Here is a 26,119-nt window from a genome sequence, read left to right as displayed (position 1 = left end):
TTACCGTACACTGATCTACCTAAGTGACTATTTGAGGGTTATATTTGGCATCTACTCGCCAAGGTCAATGCACGATACACTATTGAACTGAAAACATGACGTGCTGTCGAAGACGTTCTCGCAGCGTAAAGTTTCAACGCCAGCTACGTCCGCTACATTTACGTACATTTACGTGTCGAAATGAGCCAATTATTCAGCTCCGTGAAACCTGAGACTTGACTGAGGCACTGATTCGGTTGTATCAGTTGTGTTAATTGGAAAAAAAAAATCTAATGAGCTAGCGCTGTCCTTTTCGAACATGTGTGTTACTGTTTTATTCTCCAATAGCGATATATTTTCGCCTAAAATATCGTAAAGTTGACTCGCAAGTGGCGAATGGAAAAAACTTAATTTTTCTTACGTATACTACAATTGCGTGAAAAAATAAAAGATTTTTGACTGAAAAATATTACTATCATATGCCCCGCGGTTACCCAATAAATAGGTTTTTCGAAGCTAAAATAACGAACATTTTTCGGCCAATAGTGAAGAAAATTTTGTAAATAGAAGTAAAAAATCTATCTGAAACACCAACGACCTGGGGTCAGGATTCGAATCAGACCGGCTCTAATATTTTTTACAGACTGGTCAATCGGTTACATAATATATGGTCAATGTAGAATTACTGCGAGCCAAATGATCGTCGAAGAATTGGTCGCGGAAGACATGCCAACCGAAGACACGATAATAGATAATATAATCCGCGAGTTTGACGAGGTTCTTAAATCTATGATTAAAAAAAGTTTGAAATTTCATTTTGGCGTTCGATATTTTATGGCTAATATAGTTTTGAGAATACAAAAGAATCGACCAATTTCTAGCGCTGAATAAATCTAACATCTCAAACAATAAAATAAGCTTCCCACTTAGTTAGCTAGATTTATGTGATAACTATCGGTGTGATAAACAAATATGACCCAAAGAAAACTATTGTTAATTGTATCAAAACTGTTAAACAAGTACTAAATTTGTGTGACTACCTGTACCCATTAAAACTAAGAAGTAAAAATAACGATCGATCTTCCGAAGATTAATCTTTTGTAACCGATTTTTTGGATGAATCGATTTTTCCAGAATCAATTCGAATCGATTCTGAGAATTAATCTTTTGCTCGAGATCGCCTGGGTAATTTTTTTTGTAATTTTTTTCACCTAACTGCAACGAGTTATGCAATAGATCTCTTGAAAACTCGATATTATTAGCCATGATTATTCAATGATTCGTGTAACTTATTATTCGCATAATTGATATATACTCGAAACAAACTATATCCGTGTCAACCTCTCCTGCAGTAAACGTATCCCAATCTCATCAACCGTGCGAAACTCATACGGGCTTCTAGTGATATTTTTCGCACTGCGCACGTTAGAACTCAGAACGCAAGGGGCATAGATTCAAGTCCCGCCGACTTTTCCGAAGCCAAAAACGAAGCCAAAGTTCCCGCGCGAGCTGGATAGGCAACGTCCTTAATCGATTTTTAACACCGGCACGTGACAATTGGGGCTGAATTACCACGAGGGGATAAAATTTCACCTCTCGACACGACGAGGAAAATCATTCGAGCTTTTCCTCCCTCCCACGTGGGCTTTATCGAGCGATTAATCACGCATCATCGTCTCGCGTTCGCGCGATACGCGGGACGAATTGCTCGCCGATTCCCGGTCATCCAGGCAGAATAAAATCGGCAAAATCTTCAAAATCTACGGAGGCTCTCTGTACCGGCCTTCGGCTCGTTTCCGACAGCCACAAGCGCGGCTGCAGCAGCCGGTAAAAAGTCCGGAAAAACTCTTCCGGAATCCGCTGCTCATGAAGCAATAAGTTATCGGATTGCAGCAGGAACTGCAGAACGCCAAGAGGTGGAAGTAGCTTATCCAGGTTGGGTTTAGGCCGTCGTAAAGCGCGTCGGGGCTGAAGAGAGCGACGGTGTTTATCACGTAGAGCGGCGTCCAGAAGAGGAAGAATTCGAGGACCACGACGCAGAGCATCTCGACTATCCGTCGCTTCCGCTTCCGCTTCAACATCGCCGAACGACCCCGGGTCGAACGCTGGGACGTTTCGCCCTGGTCGTCCCACGGCTTCATTCCACCCACCGACGACTTCGCGACCAGCCGCAAGCTCCGTCGAGACGACGGCGTCCTTTCCAACGTCCTCAACGAACAGCGCGTCAAAGTATCGCCCCGCGATCCCAGGTAAACCTCCGAAACCACCGAGCCGTTTGCCGCTGAAATCACCGTTTGGAAGGAGTTTAGATACTTGGATCGAGAAAAATTTTCAGATTCGAATTTTGGGTAACAAAGTCCTGAAATATTTTCATTTCTTTACCCGTAGTCGTAAAGTATCTTTATCCTTCTTGAACGTTGAGTGAAAGTTAGTTTTATTGCTGCAAGTAGAAAATCTGGATTGTCTTACTATTGCTCGATCATAATCGTTATTGTTTGTTGTACAATATTTTCTAGAAAGTATTGAAACGAATTGATCGCGATGCGACGATAAATCGATGATGAGGTTTTGTTAAACCGAATAAATTCGCGTAGATCAAACGGACTGATGGTGATGTTGCACTAAAGTGTCAGAAAATTTATTATACACGACTAGAGTGACACTAAACAGTTACTTAACTACCAAATTTGCTTGTGATTCCAAAAATATTTAAACCCTTGTTATAAGGATATTGTTATTTAACGAGAATTTACCGCCGTAACTGTAATATAAAAAATAAACTAGTGTAAGATTTGACGAATTTTTACTAATTTTGACCGACACTTCAATCATTGATTCATATTCAACGAGTAAAAAATTATTGTTGCCACTTTATTTAGCAAATGTAAAAAAAGAAAGAAAAGAAAATGAAACAGAAGTTGAGAACTTCGTATATATTTGAAATTAACATCTTGTTTTTTCATTGCAAAAATGTGAATATAGATTCCAGAGATATAAAATAGTGAGAATCTTACATTCAGATGAGGTAAAAAGAGTTTCAATAAACCTAGCATAAGCTTCGTCTTCCATATTCAAATTTATAGCCACGATCAATTCCGCGAGCGAGCGAGTGAATCTCTTGGGAGTAAAAACCAATCGCCTTAGGCGGCAAACTTGATTTACTAATCCGTTAACGCAAGAATAATAAGCGTGGCGATCTTTGATCCTCGTCTGTCGGCGAAATGATTTTCGTGCAAAACCATGCCGTGAATTATGCTGCAGAAAGATATAGGACTAAACTTTGGCCAGATAATAAAAAGATTAAATTAATCAATGACGAAACGACGAACGATGCTTTTAGAAATTCCGCGTTCCTAATGACATTTCCGTAATGTACATTACGAGACTGAACTTGAGCGCTAATTTTCCGACTTACCCAATTATTCCCGGAGTGAATTACGAATTTCCGAGTTCAAGAACGTGGAACGAATATATCTAAGAACGTCGCCACGCGGTATCGCGACGGATTATATACGAGCTATAATATATATCGCGGGCATTAAAATTCACCCAAAACTCGAATGAATTATTGGGGATAAATTTCCGGGCGAGAGAGCAAAGAAGAAAAAAAAAAAAAAAAAAACCCGCCCCGATTTTCATTTTTACATCTCGCTCTGCAGAGGATAAGGAAGCGACGTATAATCTATTGCCAGTATCTATCTGTTGGCCAACCTGAATGCCTGACCACCGTCGGGTCAACGCTGCTCTGAAGAGTGATGGTGATGAGGGTGTAAGTCGTGACCAGAATGATGAGCGGAAAAATTAGCAAGACGGCATCGAGGATCAGGTTGTAGGCCTTTTCGTATTCCCCGTGACCAGGCCAGTTCTCCCTGCATTTTTGGTGCCCTGGGAACAAGAAACGGTGAAAAGAATCGATGATAAGTGCCTGCGGAAAAGCGAATCAAGAATAGATAAGTTTTTGCACGAAAGTCTGAATTTCTTTTCACCCTAGAGAACGAAAAAGCAAAAAATAAAAAATAAAGAAACAAAATGATCGAGGAATCATAACGGGGCGGCTTTCAAATTAGCCAGGGGATGAAATCTCGGCTTTCAATCTCGACAGTTTGACGAACGCGAGTTTAAAAGAAGCGGGGTAGAAAAGTGTGTGGGGGGGGGGGGGGGGGGGGAGGGTGAAGTCTGATTTATACCGAGCAGCGTTTAACGCAAGTTTGGAGTAACTTTTTTTAGTGGACAATTTTTTTCACCCCGAAAAGAATTATAGTCGGTGTTACGAGGCAGACGACGACGAGATAACCCCGATTTCGGTGATCCTTTCTTTCTTTCTTTGGCATAATAGGGGGGGGGGGGGGGACGCCGCCTGCAGGTCGGACCTGAAATGGCAAAACGCCACCAGCAGAAGGTGGCGCTGATTGTCGCAGAAAGCCAGCGGGACGCTCGCGATAACGAAATACACCCGGTCATTCCTTTCTGTTCACTGCAACCCCTCGTCCATTCTGTTCCGAGCTCTTAAATCGCGCGACGAAGGTCGAGTGACAGAGTTTCGTCATAACAATTCCAAGCGTCTTTTCCAACCGGCTGGAGAAGCAGGAAAAAAAAACAAAAAAGTATATATTAGAAAGGGACGAAAAGGAGAAAAAGAGGAGACAAGAGAGAAAAAAAAAAAAAAAAAAAAATTGAATAGAATAAGAAAAGAAAGCAGCTCAGGGGTGAAGATTGCAAGCAGGAATATAAGAGAGGGATCAAATCTGGGCCGATATTCATCCGACGTTTCTTCCCCCTTCCTTCCTAATTCCCTGTAGATGAAACGACGTTCCTTAGACTTATAACCTTGATGGAAACGGAAAAAAAATCATCGCTAACCACGTGATATATACGAGAGGGTGAGATCGAACCAACGAAACCGCGGAGAAGTCAAAACGCCGGGAATTTTTTCAAGGGGTTTACTGGCCAGCCGATCCGACCATCGTGCGTTAATATTTCAGTCAATTTTTGTGAAGCTGAAACGAAACGATGACGTGACATGATATGAAACATGCCGCAAGATACGTCCGTGATTTATACACACGGATTTCCGTAAAACGAACCATACTTTTGTTTTTTATTCTCTCTTTTTTTTTTTCATTATCTCCGTAGAGCAGTAGATAAAAAAAAAAAAAAAAAAATTTCCGCGCCGTTGTTACACCGAGACTGAAAATTGATGTTTTTTAATTATCTGATAAGATTTCCCGACAATTTCTGAAACGGGAGAAACTCGTCCTCTGGGCCATTCGTTTGATTTCAAGGAAAAAAAATTGATCGCTCGAAAGTAGTTACACAAGCAAAGTTTCGTCGTTATAATCTAAACACTGTGCGAAAATACAACGAGCTTGATCAGGAAGATTTTAATTATTTCATTGATTAGAACTGCATCAACCGTGCATCACCTCTAAAAGCAATATTATACGTACGTGAAAAAGAAAGAAAGAAAAAAAAAAAAGCGAGAGTGAAAATTTGATGAGAAAACAATTTCCCAGCATGAAAAGTAAAGCAGGCACTCCGTCAATCCGTCAGAGGTTTTTCGAGGCGAGCGAGCTTTTATCGCCGTTTTGTCAGGACTCGGGCAGCCACCGGATGGGTTCGGTCTGCGGAAGACAATGGTCCATGTACTATATCGTCGGTACACTAAAGTCCTTTGTCCGTCACGCGAACGATCGCCGAGGTAAATCAAGCGAAGTGAAAGCATAATTTCCTCCTCACTAACGCGACGCGACGTGCAAAAGAAGCTTGCACGACCTGTGCAAAGTGATGGAATAATATAAATTTAGCTAAAAATGTCTCGCGAAGTGGAGAAATGAAAGTGAAGAAATGCATGTATATATACGTTTTAAGAGTAAGTGGTCCGTCCGGCCGGATACGACGTCGAGCTTCCGGCAAGTCTGAGTCTGACACCCTCTAACTCTGACGTATGGTACTTTCAACCCGGACGAACGCGTTCCTCCTCGAGCTTTTTTACCACTCGACTAAAATCCCCTGCAAAACCCCTCGAGAGATTTTTCGCATCCCTAATCGTAGGCGAAACGCGTGTTCGGATTAGCAGCGTGTAACGAGTAACATCCCTCGATTCATTTGCGAAATTAGCTCGCTCGCGACTCACGTGTTGGACAATATTCCTCGCTAGTCTTTGCACGCATTCTACGAGAATGCTACGCTGCTGCCTATCCACTTTCCAAGTCCTTTAATTAGGGCTTAATTACGCCCCTCGACGCCTGTTATAATCAGTCGTTTAATTAATTTGATACCTAGATCATTACTCGGCGTCCCCTTAACCTTTCGACCGTTAAGTCGAACGAGCTTTTGCCTCGTACTTTATCGCTGAGAATCTGATATTCGCGTGCGGTAATGCTTTATTAAATAACGTGTTTTTCTACCAATTGTAATAATCGTAAGTTGCGCACCGATCGATGAGGAGTCATGCACCTCCGCGGAGCTTTAGATCGTCTGCAAGAGAGATCGTCTCGGAGGATTAGTTCGTTCGCTATGTTATTTTCAGCTATACTCGGTTAATTGAACAGAAAAAGATTAGCTGGCGGGGAGAAACAAAAAAAAAAAAAAAACCAAAAAAAAAAAAACCTCGGCAGTACAACAAAGCCGAAGAAGAATGAGACGGTTAATCAAGAAGGAAACGAGCGAAGTGATGATCATTCATTGCGCCCGCGCAGAGGCACGCAGCTTTCGCGGGATGGATAGAGGGACGTTGAAAGCTCGCGGATAATTGGCAGAGTTGAAAATAGGAGTCTCTAATGGATTAGAAGCGAGTGCCGCTAGAAACGAGTCATGCGAAGGGGATGAAATGCCGCCGTAGTTGGCTGCGACAGTTTCACGAATTATACACCCATAGATTGTGGGTGTGGGCAGGGCGTAGGTGCAAAACTATAACTTTTGATTCTCGCTTAAGAGAGAAACTAGCGAGGAGTTACCGCGCTGTCATCGTATTAAAATTCGAGTTTCTGGTGCAGGGCTCGCTGACACAGGACTTATTCCGCACCCTTATCCCGGAAAAGTTTCCCCCCCCCCCCCCCCCCCCCTTCAGCGCGGGGAGAAATCCTGCAGCACTCACTCGAGCAGCTTATGCCATTCACTTTCTTTCTCCAGCTATGATTCTCGCCATATGTCGCGCCCTACTTTCCACGGGGTAACTCCCCGAGAATTCGAGATCACTTCGAAAGGAACCGAAACGAACCAAACCGAACGGTGTGATTTCACTCGACCGCAATGCACGGATACAGCCTTAACCCCGGGAGGGAGAAAGCTCGAGGAATGTGACTCGAATAAACAAGTTTGTTGAGATGATCAATCGGCTGGGCGAGGGTGAAATGAAAAACAGCTACTCACCGTTGCTGGTCGGTTTGAGCTCGCTGAGTACGGCTATCGGCGACATGAGAATAAGGCTTCCGGTCCAGATGACGGCGATGAGACGATAGGAGTGGGACAAAGTCTGCCACCGACGTGATCTGAGTGGATGACATATGGCGTAGTAACGCTCGACGGAAATGGCGACGAGGGTCCAGGCGGAGACGGACACTGTGCAGGCTGAAACACACCGCGGATATAACACGTGATGGGATATGCTGATTTCGTCTGAGAGAAGAAAATAAAAGAAAATAGAAGAAAATAGAGAAGAGCTAGAAGAGGAGGAGAATAATATCCCTGAGAGTAGCTGCGTCTGAGGGATGACGTGTGCATTGTACACTTAGGTTATACGAGTATGATATGCTGCGGAGCGATAAAAGCTCGCCGAAGGAATAGAATAAAATTTCCCGGAGTTTGCACTGCAGCCCTTTCCCAAGGGTTTCACTCGACTGCATATGGCGTTCGGAGTGCCGCGGAAATCCGGAGCTAACCGAGTAACGAAGTGTACGAGGTAACTCCCTTGTCAAAGGTCAGGCACGTGTTCCAACTCGTGATTAGGAAACTTTGCTTTCTCCGTAAGAATCTTGCCCGCGAGAGTATTTCCGCATCCATCTCTCTCTCTCTCTCTCTCTCTCTCTCTCTCTCTCTCTCCCCCTGACGAGACTTGGAATCCGATAATCCAGATCCGCGGAAAGGAAAGTGCAGATAATTTTCACTGCACCGAGTCGCTGGGAGTTAATGGACAAAAACGAAGACGAGCTTTTATCCCTGTAACTTGTATCGAAGAGTTTATTCTCGTTCATTTATCTCTTTAGGTATAAACTCGACGAAAATTTATTCAAAAACTTGGCCCATATTATTAGTCGCTAACTGTGTACAGTACCTTTAACTACACACATATATATAATATATATACAAATGGGACAGAAAAGTTTGGGACTCTTTAGTTTCTTTGGAGAAAAAAAATTAACAATCTCCTATTTTTTTTCTTGTCATTAGGTTCGCCTCTGTCGACGGCTGATGAGAAATTTTTTTTTTTTTTCGTCCTGCTTTTGGCGTGTACGGTTATTTATATATATATATATATGTATACCCGAAGGTGTGCGTATTATCTTCACGGGGCCACAATGGGTTCTTGATAAGAGCTGGCAGAACTTTTCTCGATATTTACACGCGAATGCGTAAGCCATAAAATGCGAGGCAGAAAAACCGACGACTGAAAAAGGACCAAGAAATATACACGTAAATGCATTACGTCCTGGTGGATTCCATTTTTTCTAAATCTGTTTTTTTTCTTCTTCTCTCTTTCTTGCTTGGCTTCATCAAAAAAGTCTTGGTTTAGGCTTGCTTCGTCGACGCGACGCGACGGTCCAATTGTTTTGCGAAATTGAGACGTCCTATCAGGAACGTTAATTGCTTATATCGGAATTCTTGACACGTTTTTATGTACCGAAGAATGGGACAGAATATACACCGAGGAATGAAATGGAAGAAAAACGAGAAACTTTCAAAGTAACGGTGAGAAAAATATGTTATTGCAACTTTTATACGTCGCTCGATCAACATGCGATTTGACGAGTATTTACTGCTTTTAAAAATCCTCTCTCGCTGCTCGTAATTGGGGTGACATTTCTCGTATAACGTGACGATCTCTTGCTTTTTTACCCTTTTGGTGACAGGACTGCGTCATATGTCATCCGTGAGAAAAACCGCCTTCACGCGCTGTGATGCTCAACGCGTGCAACTAAAATCGTTGGCAAAAAACGGAAGGGAAAAAAGGAAAAATGAGACACAAAGAAATAGTCGGAAAATTCATTATTTAAGAGTGAAGGACAGATTTTCTGTCATATGGGTGAAAAATACGACTAAAATTTTTTTACAATTCCTCCATTACACGTAAGCTCGTCGTCACGCGTTTTTCACCCAGAGATGAATAATTGCACGTTGCAATCGTATACATAGCGAAAAAAAAGCAGATACAAGGTCTTCGAAGGGCAGCCGTGCATCACGATCGCAAAATTTTCGAAGCCCTGCAGTGTGTGCACATTAAGGGGGTCTTTATTTATGGTGTTGACCAATTTTTGCCGCCCCATACCCCTAAATCAACTTCAAATAATTAAAAAACAATTACTAATTTTTTTAAGCTTTGTGATCGAAGTTTCTTATGGAAATGATATGGGAAAAACGTTTATTCTCAGTATATATTTTATTGTAAAAGTAATAACGTTAAAAAAAAAATTGTAACTATGAGGTTTTAGTCGGTATTAGTGCTACTATCTGTGAAAAAATTCACATAATCATTTCACGCAATCTCGACGAATTGCATACCCTCGAAATCTGACCTTTTTTTTTAGAGGAAGTGCGATTCATCTAGATTTTTTGGTATCGTGATGTAAATTTTTTTACAGATAGTAGCACTAATGCCCACTGAAACCTCGCAGTGACAGATTTTTTTAAATATTATTACTCTTGCAACAAAATATATACCGAGGAAACAAGCTTTTCTCATGTCATTTCCATTAGAAACTTCGATCACAAAGCGGACTATCCCAGAGTTGAGGTAGAAATCTGAAAAAATTAGGCGATTGTTTTCGAATTATTTGAAATTGATTTGGGGGGTGAGGCGGCAAAAATTCGGTGTACATGTGTTATATTCAAAGGATCGATAAAACAATGAAGAATACCAAATCGTTATAACCAACGTTTTTCATTGAAGAAAAATATCCCGCTGGGGTAAGAATGTATTATCACGTGATCAATCGAGTGTCTTGAAGCAAGTAAAAAAAAAAAAGACCCTAAAATTGTTTTCATTTCCATTCCCCGGTCGGTTCTTCTTCCATTTTAATTTGGCGTCACGCCGATCCTCGGATGGGGAAAGAAAAAATTCCACGATAGATCAACGTCCGTATATTTACGGCCTTAGTATTTTTTCGTCGAGTTGTCGCGCCGCACGCGGCTGGTTTCTTCGGTTATACGGGGTCTGCGTTTGTTCGTGATGTGTCGATGCATTATATTCGGTTCGACTGGTAGTTTTGCCCCATTCGATCCACGTGCCTGAGCGTATTTCGCACCGGGTCACGTTTACGCGATCGGCAAACCATTCTACTTGAAAAGTCTCACGAGATCCTAGCATGAGAAGCCGAATTGCTGCCAAAGCTTGTAAGAAGATTTACGGTATGAACCCTTTGCGTCACGTGGGTTTACTCCATACATGCCTAGATCATTGCCACATGTTCGTATGCAAAAACACTGCGTATAGGTATTATTATACGTAGAATAGAAAGTGTTTTATATATATATATTTCGATGAGAAATTCTCTATAATCGTTAGAAGGCATTCCGCCTTGATCTTTTTTTTTCACAGACACGTCTGCCGTTGGATTGAAAATTTGATTGCAGACGAGAGATCAATTAATTATGTGAATTGCGCCTCTTTTTCTGACACATACAGTTTCTGTCTTATTTCTTTTTTTCTATCTCGCTTTTGGGCTAATTGATCTAAGGTTTAAGTGAAACAGCGAGGACGAATCTTCAAAAGGGTTCAACATTTGCTCTCAATTTTCACCAAGAAAAGCGGCAGCGGGTGCCCTTCCCCGTGACGTGAGAATTGAACGCTGTGAAGTTGGAAGCTCCTCGCAACGCGATAGGAAAATTATTCAAATATATGAATTGGATGGAATCTTAAGAAAATTAGGAGACGCGGAGAGAAAAAGACTTTGTGTGTGTTAGTGTGCGTGTGTGTGTGTGTGTTACCTTGAGACGTGACAGGAAAATGGGGCTTCTCTCTCTATATGCATATATATATGTATTCTTGCACTTTGAAAGAAAAGAGGGAGAGAGAGAGAAGAAAAATCACGCCATAAGTAGCTACGCATAGATAAGGGAGACACGATTGGATTTGATCAGACGTAAGGCGCGGGGGCTTCGAATTTATAGGAGAAAATCGGAAAGAGAGGTGGCACAAAAAAGAGATCAAAAAAAAAAATAGATAAAGTAACATTGACTCGGTCGATCTTACGTGTAATCCGTACGTATACACACATATATATATATGTATACATAGCCAGCCCATGTTTGTAAATTATGAGAATCGCGGATGAGAATTAGAGAGCAGATGCGGTTGATGAAATGAAATTTTTCTACACAAGAAACAGTTTGAAATCCAAGAGATCAATTGATGATTTATCGCCAATTTACGATCTGATTCGTGCGCGCACGCACGGATTGTTATTTCAAAGCCTTTTGCGCGTTGTACTCATTTTATTTAGCCGCGCGCGCTGATGTATGCAAATATACGCGAAGGGAAAAATGGTATGAAATAAAAGGAGGAAAAACAAACAAACAAATATTTGAGCAAACCTTGAAAATGCGTGTGTGTATAATAAAGCTGCAGGCATCCAAAAAATATGTAGTGCAAATATACGAGGGGTGGCAAACTGCAGGTTAGTAGCCTCTGCACGATTGTTATTTTATTATTAATAATAAAATTAAGCTTGGATTTTAAACGGCGAAAAGCTCGATCAAACGATTTGTATTTTATTACCTCCGCGATCGGTGTGAAAAGCAAAAACGGGTCGAACGAAATTTATTTATTTTTCTTGGAGAAAATTCTTCCGACGTGCAGCGCATAAAGTGAAATCGGAAAAACTTGGCTCCCCTTTAGATTTTTAATTACCTCGCATTCGTCATCTAATCGCGTAACTTTGCAGTTTTCAAATTCGGGAGATTTAATTTTTCCCGTCAAGATCCAACGGACACGGGTCACACTGCTCGGTTAAATTCATTATCGCTATGGTTGTCACCGCGGTAATTTGAGGGTGGAAAAACGGGGCGCGTAGCGCCGGATTCTGCAGTTTAGCCATATCGAAACGCGGGCTCGAAAAGCCGCCGCCGTACGCCGTCTGAAATTCCCTCAAGAAAGGGAGATGAAACGACGGCATAATGTGCCTGGGGTTGGAATTTAATAAAATAATAAATTAATTTAGTTTCGCAAACTTCGAGTCGAGAAACGCGCAGCTCCAATTGCGAGGGGGGAGGGAAAACGAAGGTAAGAATCAGCCGCTGCACGAGTTGAGTTAGACTGAAACGGTAAGTTATCGTCTGGCTCCACGTCCAGCCGCGCCGGTTTTTTAATGGCGTGAAAATCGATGGATACCTTATATATCACCCTTGCTTATTCGAGAACCAGCCGCCCCCTACAGCCGGTAGAATCGTAAAGCGGAAAGACGGGCGGCCGACGTGTGAATAAAACTTGGAGAATCGGTGCCTCGTGAATTTTTTATCGTCGTCAACGGGGTTGGCATATTTTCCACCCTGAAATCTTCCCGAATTTTGGCTCGATATTATATGGGGGCCCATGTATAGGTGCAAGATTGGCGGCAGGTGGTGGCGAAGAGTCTCGGAGACGCGAGGCGCTTTCGAGGGAAGTTTATACGCCCCGTTCGAAACTTGGAGTTGTATTATATTGAAGTTGCATTAGCGTTAGCATTAGCTTGAGCGATGCGAAAGGACAAAGTTGCCGGAGTGTATAAAAAAAGAAAAAAAAAAAGAAGAAGAAGAAGAAATTACTTAATTAGGAAGTTTGTCAAATTGTATATACATATATATATATATTAGAGTGGCGCAAAAAAAACCGACTATTTTTTTTTTTCGAGTCTCGTGTGACAAAATGTTAGTTTTTGATGTTTTAAGAGCCCACTCCGAAGGACAGCTCGAAAAAAAAAAAAATTTTAAGAGGTCGCTCCAAATTTTTTAAAATGTCAAATATCGTCAAAAAATTAGATTAAAAAAATTATATTTTCAGTATTTTTGGTTGATTTTTAATTCATCTCGTGGTCTATTGTTATCGATTCTTTCTTACTAAGTTGAGGAAAAAAAATTTATAAAATTTTAATATGAATATTAAAAGGTCGTTCGAAAAGATCTGAAGAAATGCACCAAAAAATTGAAAAAAAATTATGAGCGACCTTTAAAAATTCAAATTTTGAACTGAAACTTTCGGAAACTTATTTTTTTCTGTCCATAAAATTATACCGTGACGAGAAAAAATTTAAAAAAAAAAATCGATTTTTGACGATTTCTGACGCTTTAAAAAATGTGGAGCGATCTCTTAAAATTTTTTTTTTGAACTGTCTTTTGGAAGGGGCTCTTAAAACATCAAAAACTAACATTTTGTCACATAAGACTCAAAAAAAAAAAAAACAGTCGGTTTTTTTGCGCCGCCCTAATATATATATATATATGTATACAAGTGTACGTTAACAAGCGAGTTGTACTTGCGATTTTTACCTTCTTACACAGCTTTGACATTAATGCGAGGGAACGTGGAGGAATCCATAATTCCGTCTCGTGGTGAAAGAGAAGAGGAGGAGAAATAAAAAAAAAATAAATAACGCGGCCGAAGAATTACCCCCGCAGGTCAGGGGCGTATAAATATATAATGTACCGTGTAGGGGCGGGCTCGCTCCGGGGGTATCAAGGAAATGACGTTCTCTTGTCAGCGGAAGTTGACAAGCTTTGGAAACGCCGATGGTAAGTGGTTACGGAACATGGAACAGAGATGAGGAAAAAACACGTCTCGCTACTTTTTTTTTTAAGGAGGGTTAACTCAGTGGCTGTTGAGAAAATAATCACAAACACGAGATAATTGAGAATAGAATATAGACTTCCGGTTACTTCCGGCGATGAACCTGTATTTTCAAACAGCCGGTATAATTCTGCCGGAAGTTTGTCGAGAGATAAATCCATTTTAATGTAATACATTTTGAAAGAAAAACATCGTCTTACAGATTACTTACACTTGAAAGATACTGACGTGAGAGAATAATAAGTAGGAAATGAATTATTTCAATTCGAATTTCGACTGCAGATTGGAAAATTAAAACGAGGTGATTTTCTTTTCGGATAATGTTCAAAGGAAAGTTTCACATCGTAAAATGAAAGATTGATTCAACTTCACAAGCTGTGTGAATGTTTCTTTTCCATTCCTTATTTTAATGTCTTTTTTATATATACTTTAAACCGAACGGTTGCCGTTCAAATAATTTATATTTTTTCCCTTTAACGCTGCAGTGCAAAGTCGTTAGACTGCAGCCTCTGCGTAATAAGGGTTCAGTTATTTTTTTACGCTTTCGGGACGACTATAGAGGCGGGTTTTTAGAATAATAGGGTACTTTGACGTTCACCAGTCCGTATCTTTAACGCGTTAGAATTCACTTTGATTTTTCCTTCCTTTACCTCGTTTTCTTTCCATCTCGACAGAATCTTCAGTAGGTACAGTTATTAAACTTTATTTTCTGAGATTCGTATCCAAGGTAATTGAAAGACGAAATAACCAACGCCCTCCAATCTCCTGATAACGCGAGGAGAAAAATTTCGATACCAGGCTCAAACGAAATTTATTGCAATCCTTTTCTCATTTTCCGCCCTCCGCCCTTCTCTCAGGGGGAAAGAAATCTCATTGTCCCACAGAAAAGGGTCGCAACGCGTGTCGATGAGTGGTCGAGCTAATTGCTTGTTTCCTGGCGGAAGGACTTGACCGAAAGGTTCTGAAAAATTCCCGATCCTTAATCGGTTTCCCCAGCAACCAAAGCTTGGAGAGACGAGTCTCGATGGATATTCACCGAAAGTCACTCTCGTATGCATATTTCTTACGAAACCGAAGTCAGCAGCCATAATTACCCGCCAAACGTTCTAACGTGCATTCAAATAAGATGTTAAAAATTTTGTGAAACACGTTGCACCCTTGATGCGTTTATAGAATGTAATTTTCTTATTTCCAAAAAGTTTAGCCCAATTGACTGCTGACTTTGGCTGCCAGCTTGAGCTCAACAGATTCTCTCTACATGGCAGTCAAGTTTTCGGTGCAGAAAACTACAATACAGCGAAGCCTGTAATGGCGTCTTGCTGCAAACGAAAGTGAATAGAATCGAGCGAGCAACTTCTCAATTACGGGTGCAATTAGTCAGGCCGAAGAAAGTCGGTATATATGCGACCTCTATCGTGCAAATGGCAGCACGATTTCTACGGCACAAAGCTGAACAGTCAGAGAGAGTGAGAGAGAGCGAGAAAGAGAGAGAGAGAGAGAGGAGCTTTTGGATTACGCAGAGAAGTTCGCCGAAAGCTTCAAAACTTGGTCGGAATAATTACGAGGCATTCTTACCACGTCAGACGCGGCTTATAGAGCGCGAGAGATTAACTTCCTACCGAGAGCGTATAGCGCCGACTTCGGGGGTTGGTATGTACCCACATACCTTGTACCACTCTGTTATCTCCGCGTTAGGTACACGCCTAGACATACCGAGCACTAAACGCGGCCCTTAATTGCAACGCGGATCAATCTCCCGGTGAAAATAGGTTCACGGGGTTGACGTCATGTACCTACGAGCTTTCCACCAACCCCAAGCAAGCAGACAATTGAATGTTTGTAATTTTTCCTTTTTTTTTTTTTTTCTTCCTCATTTATTTTCATACCATCTTCATCGTCGAGTCGTCGTTCGAAAATACATAGTCTGAAATTCTTAACTTATCAGATGAAGGAAAGAACGAAGAGTCTAGAAGATCTGCACACCGCACCCCCCGAAGTCCTAACGATCGCTAAATTAGCTCGTCCTTGCGTGAGAGTCGATATACGTCCTATAGGTATATATATATATACATACACACACGTGTGTATCTTATACGATATAAGTCGAGACGTACTGCTCGAGGCTGGGAATAAGAGTCGATAGGAGACAAACGTCGGTCTGAGGAAGTGGAGGACGAGCATGAAGGCATAACAGGTGGTCACGGGGGCACCTGAAGGTGGGTGGAAAAATGCGAGGGATGATATCTCCCGGGAAATCAGGCCGCTTGAACGCTGCACACGTTGAGATAAAACCACCTTAACACCGCGACTCAAAGTTTAGGCCAGTATAGAAGCGGCGGGGGAGGGGGGGGGGTGGTTATCTCGCCATTTCCAGCTAATGGGTATAACCGACTCTGTCGAATCGAAGGGGTAGAAAAATGGGGTTCGATTATTATTACAGGCTCGCGGAGAAGACCGAGTGCTGATTTATATATTATGAACGTTAGGATGGGCCTAAAAATGACTATTTTTTATCGTTAGTTACCGTGAATATATCGTTCGAGATGACGAAAAAAAAAAAGTCGGAAATTTCGGAAAAACTTTGATATTTCAGTATAAAAAAGATAGCATGAACTTCAAGAAATGTTATATTTTTGGTTTTCATTTTTCAATCATTATTTCATAATAGAAATGAAAAAAATCGTAAAATTTGACATAACTAGTTTTTAACCTTAAATAACTTTTGCAAAATTGCTAACAGACACCTCTTAATATTAATATTAAGAGCACAAAGTTTGATAGAATTTTTTACGGTAATTAACGAAAGAAAAAAAATAGTCACTTTCTTTGGCCCACTTTAACGTAAGTACATATCACATATATATATATATATATATATATATTGCACGCTATAGGTATAACTCCCTGATCTGATCCGCAATACGGGTCATCTCGTGGTTAAGCCGGATTTGCGACGGGGCAAAGCTCGAGTCGTGCTTCGTCAGACGGATCCGGTACTCAAAGGGCGTATGCTGTTTGCTTGCAGCCTGATCCCCCCAGGGCTAATTTGAACAGCGCAGTTTACCTCCGGGCAACAAACTGCCGGGTAGAGAAATCCCGGTGATAAGGTCGAGTGGAAATTGACCTCGATGAAGTCGAGAAGCTCGACGAAGACCCCCCGATTTCACCTCTCATACTCGCGGCCCTTATTTAAGACCCAGGGAATTGCGGTAGGTCGCTTTCAGCCCCTCAGCTCTGAGTTAATAAACGAGAAGATTAGGCCTGAGGTCCACTGATAACTAATTGGCTGCGTCGTAACATCGCACCGAGGCCGTGTGCGAATAATAATTTCGTTTGACCATCCCGAGGTGCCTACTTCGAATAAGGATAGGGGTGTAAGTATGTCAAATTGGCTCGAAGTTGGCGGAAATTTATTCAAAGTAATTCAATTGTTATCACTTGGGGAGAATAATTGTCGTTGAAGTTTGTGTTTACCGAAAATCTCCCTCTTTATATTATATTAGACATATTTGTGAATTAGAAGCACGCATGAGCGCGTGTATAAAACAACCCCTTTAAACCTGGGTTATATATTAGCCCTTTCCTCGAGGCAAGCGTGAGTCTAATGGACTCAAACGGATTAATTTTCTTGAAATATATATTATCTTGTAGCTAAGTTTTCGGGCAAGAGTTTACGGCCTCGGTGGCTATGAAAACACAGCCTTTGAGAACATTTCAAACTTGTTTAAACAACCCTCTATATTATACCAGTGGGACGAACAGCCAGCTTTATAAAACGTGGTCTGATAAACAAAAAAAAAAAAAAATAAAAATAAAGACCAGGTGGATAGGAGTAAACGGATTTTACATTTTTTATTATCATTACAAGGATTCTCCGCTTCCTCTTCAAATATAACCTCCCCCCCCCCCCCCCCCCCCGTTCCACCCCGTGTTTGAATATTGCAATCATTGCGAAATTCGAGGTATCTCTGCCAGGACACCACCGCCTGCACCTCGGAGTATTTAGAATACTCGGTATGTTTGCGGAATTTCAAATTCTCGTACCGCAAACACGTTGGGGATGAAAAAAAAGAGAAACAAAAAATCCCAAAGAAGAAAAACCTCTTCGTGGAATTGAATTTTAAATACCGCGTCAAATAAGATATTCAAAAAATGAAAATGAAACAACAAAATAAATAAATTATCAGTTTACGGTTTGCGATTTGCAAACATATTTTGTTTCCTCCTCCTCCTCCCCCGCCGCCACGTTATTCTTCTTCTTATTCAAACAGTCAACAATGATATGTAATTTTGTTTATCATACGCGGTCTGTATGAATAAAAAAAAGCAAAAAAAAAAAAAAGCAAAAAGAGAGCGGGAGAGACCGAGGAGAACGAAAATATTTGAATAGGAATTAGCCGAGCCAATTCTTTGAGCAAACGTCTTACTCTCCCAAGGGTATAAATGGCTGCGCTGATGCTGCTGTCTTGAGCAACGCTGGCATTTTGCGTCTGAACTCCGCGGTGGTTTTGCAAATTCCGTCAAGCACGACGACGGGGGACTTTTCCAATATCAATAAAACGGAATAAAAGTAAAAAAAAAAAAAAAAAAAAAGCAAAAACAAACAAACAAAAAAAAACAACAAAAAACAGACTTCCGAAACCGCAAGTAGTTAGGCTGCCGTCGAGGCGTCCCGAAGCTCGAATCTTCTGTTTGCAGAGTCACGCTAAGGAAAGATTCGAGCGCGTTTGTTTTATTCAATAGCTCGGGGGCCCCTTAGTTACGCTGTGGCATCGGCTTTATTCTCCATGTCCCGTTGGATACCAAACCGCACTATGTGCCTCCTGAATTATCCTCTCATACCTAAGCTAGTTGGCTTCGAGCCCGCGGTGAGAACGCTTCCAAGGTTAAATAAAAAACCGAATTTGAAAATCAAACGCGGTCTTGCCACGGCGATGGATGAAAAATAACGGAGAATGGAGGAAAATTCGTGTGAAAGCGATGTTTTCTAATTACATGCAACGAATCACAGACTTGAATTTCACAATCAGTTTGTTGAGTTTCTTTCGATCATCGTACTTGTTGCAATGATTTTCACCGTTTTCTTCGCACCTTCGAGATCTGATCTGATCTGAAGACGACTTCGGAACGAGGTCATCAATCGATTAATCCACTCTCTCTGCACCCTTGATTAGTTATTTAATCCCTCTTCGATTTCTTACCGTCTACGTTTTATTCGCTTCGTTTCGCCGTTGGCTTTCACCTTCGAAACTGCCAAACGTAGGTACTGCACTTACGAGTTCGATGTGCCCTTAATCTCCGGCGTTATGAAGGGATATATAATCAAGGGAAGTGCGGAGGGAGAGAGAGAGAGAGAGAAGAGAGTATGTGTGCTGAGGGCAGACGGTGTTTCGACAAGCTGTCTATAGCTCAGAATCGATGGCCGCGTTTTTTTCTTCGGCTTTACATCGGCGTGAGCCTGAGATTTAGCTGTCTTCTCTCGTTAAGCGGACTCACGCGAGGCCTTAACCCCGGTTATGTGGAGGTCAGACGGGGCGTGGCGAGGGTGGTTCGAGTGGCTTAGAAAGCCTGACATCCAAGGTGTCGCTTTTATTATCACTGCAGATAGCTGTTGGGCATTATTTCGAAGAGCAGATTCAATTCTGTCGTCTTTCACCCTGGTGGTGTCGAAGGCTCGCGTGAAAGCTCGACAACATCCCTACAGCCAACGCGATAATCCCATCGTCCCCGTAGTAGCGCTTTGGAAAAAAATTTAATTCACTTGGAATTTTCGGCCAAAATTTATCGCTCAGCTGTTCAGAGAAGGACGGATAAAAAGGCCGACCGAATTACGGATAACTCGCGAAATCTAAGGTGGTCTGAAAGCTCGTACTGATAAGAGCGCCCAACAACTTTCTATGCATCGAAAATGGTAGGTATGGTCCAAACAACAAGAACCAGAGACGGATGGGTGAGTGGTGGGAAATTTTTATCTCGTTACCTTGAGGTCACTTTTTGCAAAGAAAAAGGTTACATCCTAACCTCTGATAGTAAAATCAGGGTTCAGCCTATCGCGTCAACGCGCGGACATTTTTTTCTGACCTTGTTTCTCGGCCCACGTTTCAGTACCCTGAAATTTCATTTCATTTTTGAACGAAAGTGATTACGAAAGGTTTACACGTGTGATGTAAGATTTCAGTCTCGAATAGTCGAACAACATTAAAAAACCAGTCGATTCAAATAGCTATAGAAATTGATTTGAATTTTATTTTTTTATCTTAAATTAGTTCCCTCGAATTTCGATCTAAGAATGAAATACTTGCGGGAAAAAGAGATTGATTGCAAAATTACCGAATCTATCTATTCCCGGGTAATTTTCGAAGTAACGAGGTGGTCGTTGTCGGATGAAAACTTCGCTAAAGCATCGCTGCCACGACGATTAGCTATATAATTATGCAGACGCCATGATGGTCTATCTGTAATTTCGGGCCCTCAGTATCTCCGCGGACGAGAACGTTGCTGGAGGATGAGGGTTGATGGGGAGGCTAGGCTGGCTCATTGTCAGACATAGTTATGACGTCGTCTGAGGATTCCCAGGTATTTCGGTTACTAGACGAAGCCCAAAAACCTCAGCGTAAGCCCTGGAAGACCGAGAGCGGAATATTCAGACCGCGCATGCACGACGGGGTCGTAAAGTCCATTCTGCTCTTTGAATATCAACCCTTGTATACCGACGGAGTGGAAGCTGCTTACGGAGAACTAGGAGAAGCCACTCGACTCTCGCCAAATATATATATAATATATATAGACGTGTATATATGTATAATGTATGGTTTTGTTTTGCGCTTACGAGCTTTTGCGCTGACCAGCTTGTCTCACCGCTTTTCAAACCACCCCCACCCCTACGCCCACCCTTTCCCGTGATGTTTAAATTTTTTCCTCTCCTTCATCTTATCTGCCACGTTGCGGAGTACAACAATATTCATTCGCTTGTTTACACACGCACATTTTCTTGCTATGATTTTTCTACCATGCATGTGAATGCCTTATACACTTAAGATAGAATGGACGTTTCTTCCTCGGGCTGCGCATAACGACTCGAGCTATTTTAAGTGCAGCTCTCTTTCTTCTCTCGGCGAAGGTAATAAAAGATATCACCAAACGTTGCTTCTCTCTCTCTCTCTCTCTCTCTCTCTCTCCATTACTTTCCGCCGAATACTAACGTACTACACACACACATCCTGCCCATATGGTATATATACCTATGGGGAACGCCCTTTTAGCAGAGATTGCTAAATCGCTGGAAGAGAACGATCAACAGTTATGCGCGTCGTCACGAAACGCTTCCAGGTCCGTATCTATTGAACACCTCTCGTTGTTATTATTGTTTATACGATTATTACTGTTATTCTATATTCCCTTTCGTCATTATTATTTTATACGCTATACAGTTTTAATCCAATTTTTTATTCGAGCGTAGGTAACAATTTACCAGAGAGTGACTACTCTTCTCGTTCTCGTTTTCATCTTTTTCTTCTTCCCTTTCCTGACACTCGTTTCATTTACCTTTTTTATGTTACTATTATTAACCCAACTTAACCCCTTTTTTTGCCCACTGTGTTAATCCTTTTCTTTTTGGCACGACGTTTAATCAGCACCATGCTACTACACACGTGTTGGTCTAGAAACTTCAGAAGTACTCAGCCCAAAGTGGACCCTGTTTTAGCCGTAACTTCCCCCTCCGTTTATTTTCCGCCCCACCGTCTCATCAACGTGACTCCCATCTTGCCCCCCCCCCTTCCCCCTCGCATAAAAAAATTTTGACATTTTTTCCCTCAATTCTTCAATAAATCTTCCTCCGATTGTCTTCGAAAACTTCGGCGCTGGATACTTTTTTTTCTCGAACAAGAAACTCGATTGGCTTTTACCGAAAATATGTGATTCATCCAATATCGTTGAACAGCGCCTACATTATCGTCTAGTTAAGATGAATTCGGACCAATTTCTGAGGGGAATGAAAAGACCAATTTGTGAAAATTACTCGTAATGTTCGCGAATCTGTATATTTTCTTGTTCCTCCAAATCGACGGGTAAAATGGTCTTCGGTCTGATAAGAGAGCGGAATTCGTGATCAATCGGTATAATAATACCGAGAGTGAAAAAAGCTCGGGCAGCTTGATTTATCCCTCCCCCCCCGATTCGTGATCATCTCCAATCTACTTTGCTCATATACACACGCAAGCGCAATGCTGAGATATCGCGTTACGATACCGGACACACCGAATTCCACAGCATAATGTTGTGGAACACACTAGCCGAGGAAAAAGAAGTAGACGTATATAGAGACGAATAAATCGTGAGTGATATCGAAAAGCGTAGGATTCGTGGTGATTAAAAAAGGCTGAAAATAACGTCGTCGATATGATAAATCCACGACAAAGTAGTTGCGGAAAAAGAAAACTACTGTATTATACACATGGAACGAAAAAGAAGAAAGAAAAAAAAATAAGATAAACGAAAAACGGATTAAAAGAAGAAAAAAAAAAGAAAAGAAAATGAAAATGAAAAAAACGAATCGGGGAAAATAGAGAGCTCGTTTTCTAGTCGGGTCGGCAAAAAGTACAGCTACTGTCAGTCTCATGGCTAGATACCCACAATGCAAAGGGTGGAAGAAAGGTCGCGACGGCCGCGTCCTTTCGAAACTTTTCAATATCATTTCCATCCCGTTCTCCCTCGTGGGAATATACATACGTATATACCTACGCAAACGCATCCTCGTCTCTAGATTCAAGCCTTTTCCCAGCCCTTTTTTTGATCCTTATTCTTTCAACCGAAGCCGCGCGCTTCAAAGTCGAAAGAATTTCAATTCGCGAAATCAATTCGAACGGTGTGGTTGGTCCTTACGTAGGTATATACATATACGGATTGACTCGGAAAAGTTGATTTGAAAAATTTTTCCGCAACAATTATTCAATTTCATTGATATACTTACACTCGTAATAAGTCATCGTTATATATCATTATAATAAATATACGATGTTTTATATTAATATTTAGCGCATATTACGCGTTGAGACAATGTTTACCGCCATGCGATTATACGCCGCATATTATTTTCTTCAAGACCGCGACTAAATCCCAAGAGTAAAAGATAACATAAATCCCCTCCCCCTTCCCCTCCTTCTCCTCCTCCTTCTCCTCCTCTCTCGGCGGGCCAGGAGAGAGCGAATAAATTTGACGAAGGAACGGATATAAAAATGAGTAAAAAGGTACGTGAAGACAAAATCCACCCCCTGTGTAATACAATATCTCGAATTTGGGGGTGGATTTACCGTCGGAAAGGCGAAATACCTACGGAGTTGCGGGTGTTTGACGGATGGATCTCGCCTCGTTTTTTACGACCGTTTAGTCAGAAACAGAGAGATTTTTCTACGGTTGAATAACGCCATTTTGTGTGATACGTATGACGTATGCTAACACAAAGGCGTCTATCATAGCGATATTTTTACAAAATGAAAGTGAAAAATTAAGACTCACCCTGGAGGTAGGGCACCAGCTTGCACATCACCTCGCCGAAGACAAAGTCCCTCAGGATCGCGCCTACGAGGGTGAACGGCATGCAGAGAACACCGAGCATGATGTCCGACGCTGCGAGGTTCAGGAGAAAGACGTTCGTCACGGTCCGCATCCGCTGGTGCTGGACGAGGGTCAGGATCACAAGGATGTTCCCGATCACTCCGGCGAGGAAAATTAGCGAGTAAAGCGGTATCTGGACGTAGACCATGTCCCATCGGGCGTTGGCGATTCTCGTCGAAAAGCTCGACTCCGATTTCTCCATTCTCGTTCATGTGTTCTCCTTTATTCCGGACTGTATTGTCACCACTTTGCACAGCAGCAAAAAACACTTCGTCGTTACATCATTTTTGAGTTTACTTTTGTACACACCCGGCTTCTTTGATTTAACGAAAGAAATTGTAGTTTCGTTTTTATTTTTTCGATTCAATCGATGTTCGTTTTGCACTGTCAGTTATTTGTAGTTAAATATTGTTAACCGCGATTTGCAGATAATTTATTTGATAAAAAGTGTGAAATGTGTGCTTTAGCTTCACTGAGTCTCAGTCGAAATCATTCTCAGCTTAGTTGGATTAAATTATGTTGAAATTTTTTTTCAAACGAGATGAATATTTTGTGGGTCAGATGGAGACTAGTAAGAGAAAAGAAATAAAAAATAATTGAAAACGAATCGTTATATTTAGTCTAAAATAATATAACGATTGATAATATTTCAAGTTATGGATCTTCGGGCTATACGATGCTTAAAGAGGGTGACACGTTACTTAATTATAGGCGTGACGTCAAAATTTTGAAATGATGATTACATTGGGGCCAGGGAATCGATGGACCTTTGAAATTTATCTTGATCCCGAAGATTGATGAAGGGATATAAAGGATGAGCTGATCCCTATACTCAAGATGCTTCAAGCACCCTCAATAATTCTCGCAATTAGTATCTTCGCTATAGCCGAGCGTTGGTTCATTCATTCGCTCGTTCGTTCACTCGATAAGTAATCAGGATAATCCAAATTTGGGTCGCATTTTCACCTCGATTTTCATAAAAGATCCAAGGAGAGAGATTAAATTCTACCTTTTGCAAGGGTGCTATAAGAGCGATAAAAAATCTTAAGTGAGAATAAAACCGAAAGAAGAAGAAGAAGAAGAAAAAAAAAAAAAAAACAACAACAACAAGGAGATGAAGGAAAAACACGTAATTGAATTTTTCGCGCCTTCTCCTCCGCTTTGTAAATTTATATATCCAGCAGCCCTTTTCCCAGTCAAAAGAACGGTCTCGTCACCTCATCACGTGGCAGCCAACATAAGTACGAAATTACGTCGTCGAGGAAATCGCGATATAAATTCAAGTACCACCGTGATGTACTAAAAGTCGCGATAAAAATTTCAACCTCATTTCTAGGGGGTTTGAAATTGCGCAATACGATCTACCAATCTTATATTTCATCATCATCTCTCTCAATCCCTATGCCATAATTATTTATCAGCTTATCTGACTTTCATAAAGCTGTGCCAGTATTGAGAGACAAACAGACTCGCATAATAACTGTGATTTCAATGAATGAATAATTACTCGCAGTGAATCGTGGATTACATTATACAGGTACGCACGTTTGATGTCAGTTGAGTTAGCAGAACTCGTGCAATAATTATATATACCAGGCTTTAGATGAAACTACGTGCGTTTGTATGTATAGAGTACATTGGAGCGTATATATATACGCTCATTCATTTATTCTTCGCGAACAAACCAGACGGCAGGAGTTGAGAGCAGTTTAAAGTTGTAAAAAAAATAGTAATAATAATAATAATAATAATAACAGCTGTCAACAGAATTAGAACAGAAGTATGAAATTTTCAAGTCATTTGCAGGACGCGTTGATAATAAATTAATTGACCGGATTGTATGAAAGAATAAAAATTTGTTTAATGTATTCGCAGATTTTGAAATCTTTTCTTATTTTTAAATTGCTGAAAATTAATTTCTAAAGATAATCCCCGGATATTTGAACAAAAAGACTAAACTTTTCAGAAAAATAAATTCTCAGTTATAATGTGTCCTTCGACCAGCTGTTACAAGGATTAGGTACTGCCAAGGCTTACAGAACTCTGTCCCGGTGTGTTACTATCAATATTTCAGACGGCTAGGTTCATTAGGTTAATTAAAACGCCTACATTATACTCGCATTACTGTATAATAATAACACAATCTACAATAATATCGTTAAACAATCACAATCGGGGACGTTCCTAAAGCATGAATCGAATTCAAAATCTCGATGCTTGAAAAAGCGTTAAGCGTTACTTACTTATTCACGTGAAAGTATAAAGAAAAGAAGAAAAAAAGAAAAAACCTTAAAATTTTCTTAAATTATCATTATTTTTCTAATTTTTTAATCCACCGTGTCAAAATTCGAGAGTGTAAAAAACGACAAAAAAAAAAAAAAAAAAAAAAAGGAATATAATTGGACATCCGATACGATTTGAAAAATTTTGGCCAAGAGAGAGAGAGAGAGAGAGAGAGAGAGAGGAAAAAAAAATGAAAATTTCGAACCGCCTGCTGCCTTCGTATATCGCTGAGACGTACGTTTATCACATACTGCGTGTATTTATGGT

At 41.0% G+C, this 26,119-nt stretch overlaps 1 protein-coding gene across 1 annotated transcript; it reads right to left on the bottom strand.

Moving 5' to 3' along the window:
* Positions 1–1,613: 1,613 nt before the first annotated feature.
* Positions 1,614–23,843, bottom strand: LOC124412207 (cholecystokinin receptor-like). The gene is made up of 4 exons (XM_046891897.1): positions 23,471–23,843; positions 7,351–7,548; positions 3,691–3,864; positions 1,614–2,260 (listed from the first exon to the last, which is right to left on the bottom strand). The coding sequence occupies exons 1-4, from the start codon at positions 23,769–23,771 to the stop codon at positions 1,740–1,742; spliced, it is 1,194 nt and encodes a 397-aa protein (XP_046747853.1). The 5' UTR covers positions 23,772–23,843; the 3' UTR covers positions 1,614–1,739.
* Between the last annotated feature and the right edge of the window lie 2,276 nt (positions 23,844–26,119).

Source organism: Diprion similis, chromosome 11, assembly GCF_021155765.1.
Source record: "Diprion similis isolate iyDipSimi1 chromosome 11, iyDipSimi1.1, whole genome shotgun sequence".
NCBI lineage: Eukaryota > Metazoa > Arthropoda > Insecta > Hymenoptera > Diprionidae > Diprion > Diprion similis.
The sequence above is the reverse complement of the archived record's forward strand: the minus strand, read 5'-3'. Positions and strand labels throughout refer to the sequence as shown.

Coding starts and splice junctions, on each gene's coding strand:
- LOC124412207 (XM_046891897.1), bottom strand. CDS start 23,771: ATGGAGAAATCGGAGTCGAGCTTTTCGACGAGAATCGCCAACGCCCGA. Junction 7,549..23,470: donor GCTGGTGCCCTACCTCCAGG/GTGAGTCTTAAT, acceptor GGTGTGTTTCAG/CCTGCACAGTGTCCGTCTCC. Junction 2,261..3,690: donor GACGGTGGTCAGGCATTCAG/GTTGGCCAACAG, acceptor CGGTGATTTCAG/CGGCAAACGGCTCGGTGGTT.